At 36.4% G+C, this 5,109-nt stretch overlaps 1 protein-coding gene across 2 annotated transcripts in view; it reads left to right on the top strand.

Moving 5' to 3' along the window:
• Positions 1-5,109, top strand: part of PTPRO (protein tyrosine phosphatase, receptor type, O) — a 345,855-nt gene that overhangs the window by 286,049 nt on the left and 54,697 nt on the right. For both annotated transcript variants that reach the window (XM_006866027.1, XM_006866028.1), the window contains exons 14-15: positions 693-825; positions 3,746-3,866. In XM_006866027.1, coding sequence (XP_006866089.1) covers positions 693-825; positions 3,746-3,866 — 254 coding nt within the window. The remainder of the gene's footprint in view (positions 1-692; positions 826-3,745; positions 3,867-5,109) is intronic.

Raw genomic sequence — 5,109 nt, 5'->3', positions numbered from 1 at the left:
CACAGTAGTTGTTTACATATATTAAATGAGTGTATCTATATAAAATATGTGAAGATGCTCCAATATTTTTTAAGTGATATTTGTGTAGTGATATTCACTATAGCATTGGTTACAGTAGCAAAAATATCAGCGACTACCTCAATATGGGACTGGTTAGATAAAGTTTGTTCTTAACATTGGATTCCTATGCAGCCTTTACAAAGAATAAACCAGATTTATCTGTACTGATATGGAAGATGTCCATATATATATATTGATAACTAAGGAAAAGTATTAACACAGTGACTGCAATAATGGGATCATACATGACAACAATTGTGAGGCTAGCACAGGATGTGGCAGTGTTGACTTCTGTCATGCAGCAGGCTGATAGGAGTTGGCATTGACTTCATAGCTCCTAACAACAAGAGTAAACAATTATCATAATAATGTGTAAATTATGTTATCATTTATGTTTTGCATGTTGATGCATCTATAAAATATATATGGGAAGAAAAAACAAACTAACAAGATGATCTCTTCCATAGAAGAGAAATGGGTAGATAGAAAGAAGGAAACTTATTTTTCACTGGAATTCTCTTGCATCTTTGAATTCTTTCACCCTCTATTACCTATTCAACGATGAAAAAATAATTTTAAAAACAAAATAATTGAAGATAATATAGAATGTTCTCCATTTTCTGCCTCTCCAGGAACCAATTTCTGTTTTTTCTCATGTGGTGACCATCTCCAGCCTCCTTCCTGCCACAGCCTACAACTGTAGTGTCACCAGCTTTAGCCATGACAGCCCCAGCATTCCTACATTCATAGCCGTCTCAACAATGGGTAATTACATCCATCAATGGAAACTGTTGTCTTTGGAAGTTCTTTCTTACAAATTTTACTTACCTTTTCTTCTAAAATACATACATTTACTAAATTATACATATACTTAAAAAGAGAAAAACAATTATATAGGTGCACTGGTGGCATAGTGGGTTTTGCATTGAGCTGTTAACAGCATGGTGGACTGTTCAAATCCACCTGCTGCTCCATGGAAGAAAGATGACTTGCTAGTACTTAACAGCAACAAGTATATCAATATAAGGAGCCCTGGTAACTAGTGGATTATGAGCTGGACTGCTAACTGGAAAGTCAGCAATTCAAATCTACCAATTGATCTGCAGAACAAAGATGTACAGCCTTGGAAACCCTATACAGGGTCACTATGAGTTGGAACCAATGCCACAGCACATAATAACCACCACCATATATCATTATATAAGTATCAGTTATATACTGTTTTTGTTAAGTGCTATTGAGTTGATTCAGACTCATAGCAACCCTGTATAGGGTTTCTGAGGAAGGCTAGTGTGTGTGAACCTCTAACCTTGTGGTTTGCAGTCCAGTATTGATCCTACAGTGCTACACCAGGAATCCATATTGATATATTGTTTCAAGTGCTGTCAAGTCAGTTTCAACTGTATATAGAGTTTCCGAGGAGCAACTGGTGGGTTTGAATCGCTGACCTTGAGAGACATAATGTCCAAGAAACAAGTCAGATTTTTGAATGTTCATAGAGAAACAGCTTAAAGATGCACACCAACTCCACTGTTATTTCAGGATTAATTGTGATGGGAGGAAGAGAGAGATGAATTGTATACCCCTATGCACTTTAGGAGTCTCGGTGTAGCACTATAGGATAAACACTGGACTGACAATTACAAGACTGCCAGCCATTCCTTGGAGACAGGGTGGTCATGAGTCAGTTCTGACTCAGTGGCACTTAATATCTACTTTGAGTGGGAATATGGTGACTCTAGTGGATAAGCACCAAGCTTCAAATGACAAGGTTGGGGGTTCAAGCCAGATACTCCATGAGAGAAAGATGAGACTTTCTGCTCTCACAAAGATACAGCTTCAGAAACTCTAAACAGGGTCACTATGAGTCAGACTTGATGGCACTTTAAAAAAAAAAAATTGAGCGATAATTATGTATAGATACATATCCCAACCTTTGGGTTCAGGGAGCCCTTGATTTTAATCTGAATCTACAATTTCTAGTTTTACTTTCTCATTTATAAAACTGAAATAGTATCATAGTATGTTATTTTGAAGCTTAAAAAGACAGAATGTAAAGCTCAAGCTAGCACATGCTGCCTAAATGCTAGTCGCTGGCCTCAGCTTCATCATTATTGCCAGCTCATCATACTTTTCTGTAGGAGGCACAGTACTGTAATCAATTTAGGAACCTTTAGTGCAGACATGACCCCAGTTGTCACTGATCAAATCATGGAAATGCTATACTGCTAGGGGAAACTAGAGCAAGTATGTTGTTGTTGCTGTTGTTGTTAAGGGCTGTCGAGTCAGTTCCGACCCATAGCAACCCTCTGTAGGGTTTCCGAGGAGAAGCTGGTGAGCTTAAACTGCTGATCCAACAGTTCAAATGGCTTTGCAGTCTGGCGCATTAACCCACAGTGCCACAGCAGGGCTCCAAGTATTGTGCCCATTAATTGGAGCCAAGCCAGCCTAAACGGATAGTGACAAATACTCAAAACTATGAGGGTTGCAATCACAGTTCACTCCATGATGTTATGATCAAGGAAAATATAGGATGGTTTTCCTCTGGTCCACATTTTAGGTTTTATAAAAATATTTATCATATTTTCTTGCCTAGTGTGACACTGTACAATAAGCATTCAGTGGTTCAAACTCACCAGCTGCTCCTTAGAAACCCTATACAGGGTCACTATGGGTCGGAAATGATTTGATGGTGCTTAACAACAACAGTGTGAAGAACTAGATGATGTGTAGTAGATTAATCATTATATAAAGTAATGACCAGTATAGTAGACTGGTCATTATAAAAGGACATACAAAAGAACAGAATCCCTGTTCCTAAGGGTCCTACAACCTATTAATGGATTTAATCTCTTGAATTGTACAGATGGAAATCCTCTAAACATATGGTTACAGATCAACAGAATGCCTGCATCTAGCAATGCATTAAGTGCTATAGCAGATGGTAGCTTGCTAATATTTTTTTCATATACAGTATTAACATACAGTGAGCAACATATACAGTTATGCTTTCTGATTTTAAGTCCTAGGCATAAACAAAGAATCTGCCACCATCTAAACTTGTGAAAATGGTAAACAATGATAGTACATGAAAAGATTTCCAAAACTTTTCGTTTCAATTGAATTTGAGCTATGACTTAGGCATACTTCACATCTTGCCATTTAGTTTGGATTCAATTATTTTAGGTACCTGACTATTATTTATTTTCTGACTCATAGCAATCCAGTATAAGATTTCCAAGATGTGAATGGTGAGTTTGAACTACCAACCTTGTGGTTGAAACCAACCTTTCAGTCCAGTGCTTATCCTACAGCACCACACCATGACTCCCCATTAGCCATTTGAGAGATGCAATGACTTAATTTTGCTTTGATCCACAATTAATATTCATGGAAGCAGCAGTCAAGAAATCAAACAAAGTGTTGCACTAGGCAAATCTGCTGCACAAGACCTCTTTAAAGTGTTCAACAGCAAAGATATTAGTTTGAAGACTAAGATGTACCTGACCCTACTTAAGTTATAGTTTACCAGTAAGAGGTTATGGTGGTTTGGATAAATGTTGTTGCTGTTGTTGTCAGCATCATCATAAATTCTAGGTGTTTAAGATTAGATGAAGACAATGAATGTTTCCATTAGTTTCTATGTAATGAAATTTGCAATGAAAATGCATGCTGATCTCTTTAGTTACAGAGATGAATCCGAATGTGGTAGTAATCTCAGTGCTGGCCATCCTTAGCACACTTTTGATTGGACTGCTGCTTGTGACCCTTGTCATTCTTAGGAAAAAGCATCTACAGATGGCTAGGTAAGTTATGCTTTGTTAATCTTTTATCCTTTGAAATATTTTATTTTTCATTCTTGTATGATTTTTGCAGCACAATGCTGTATAATGATAAATTTGTCTTGGTTTTTAGTGCTTATTTTGGTGTCCTGGTGTAGCACTGTAGGATTAGCACTGAATTGCTAACCACAAGATTGGCAGTTCAAACCCACCAGCAGCTGTGTGGAAATACATATAAGGTCACTATGAGTCAGAACTGACTCAATGGCACTTAACAACAACATTTGTATTCTGGGTGTTTTAAAGAAATGTTTAAATATTACTTCAAACATTAGCACTGAAATGATAAAGCAAAGGATTACTGTCACAAAACTAGACCTTTTGTTTTCAATCTTTTCATTTTAAGTAGTCCATAAAAATCCATTTCATTTGGGTACTTTTTAATATTTTGGAATAAAAGAAAGATCTATGCCTGTTAATTATGGTTAATGGAAAATTTTAATGAAAATGGAGATCACAAAAAAAAGCTTTCCCCTTCATTAGTTCTGTTAAATCTATTTTATCAGAAAATATTTACGGAGTTTATGATTCAATCATTAGCAGTTCTCCATTACTTTTGTTCCTATTACTCAGAGTGGCAGGCAGTTTCATTTATCTTGCTGTTAGAAAATACTTTTGATTTATGATTTCTTTGATTCCCTATTTCTTTCAACTATTGATGCATTGCTTCATCAGAGCACAATCTCAAGAACATCTTATGGTCCCCTTTGTCATCAGAACAATCCATCAATTCCCTTAAGAAATAGTTGTGTAGTTGACTACTACCTAATTTGAGAATGTTGGTTCATATTTATATTTGTCCAGTATTAACCTGCCAAATTGTCAATCTCCTTTCTTAGATTTCTGTAGTTCACATATGCACACAGAAACTCATCTATCAAATAACAATTTAATCATTGTGATATGCTCAAAGAAAAGTAAGATATCCAACCTAATCTTTATTAGCTTGACAAGTTAGCTCACAACTTATTGATAAATAAGTATTTTAAAGGTAAAATGTTGGAATACCTAAAAGGGGTTCTACAACTTGCCCAGTGACATAGGCATGATGCAAAGCCTTTACAGAGTACAGGACCTTATATGGAATCCTGAGTCTCATCCACAACCTTATGAGGTGAGACATTCCCACTAGAAAGGACAAGCAGACTGGAACAGTTAGAGTGACAGATGATGCATCTTCATGATGAACCTGACCTATACTCAGAGC

This window comes from Chrysochloris asiatica, unplaced genomic scaffold (genome assembly GCF_000296735.1).
Source record: "Chrysochloris asiatica unplaced genomic scaffold, ChrAsi1.0 scaffold00086, whole genome shotgun sequence".
NCBI lineage: Eukaryota > Metazoa > Chordata > Mammalia > Afrosoricida > Chrysochloridae > Chrysochloris > Chrysochloris asiatica.
The sequence above is the reverse complement of the archived record's forward strand: the minus strand, read 5'-3'. Positions and strand labels throughout refer to the sequence as shown.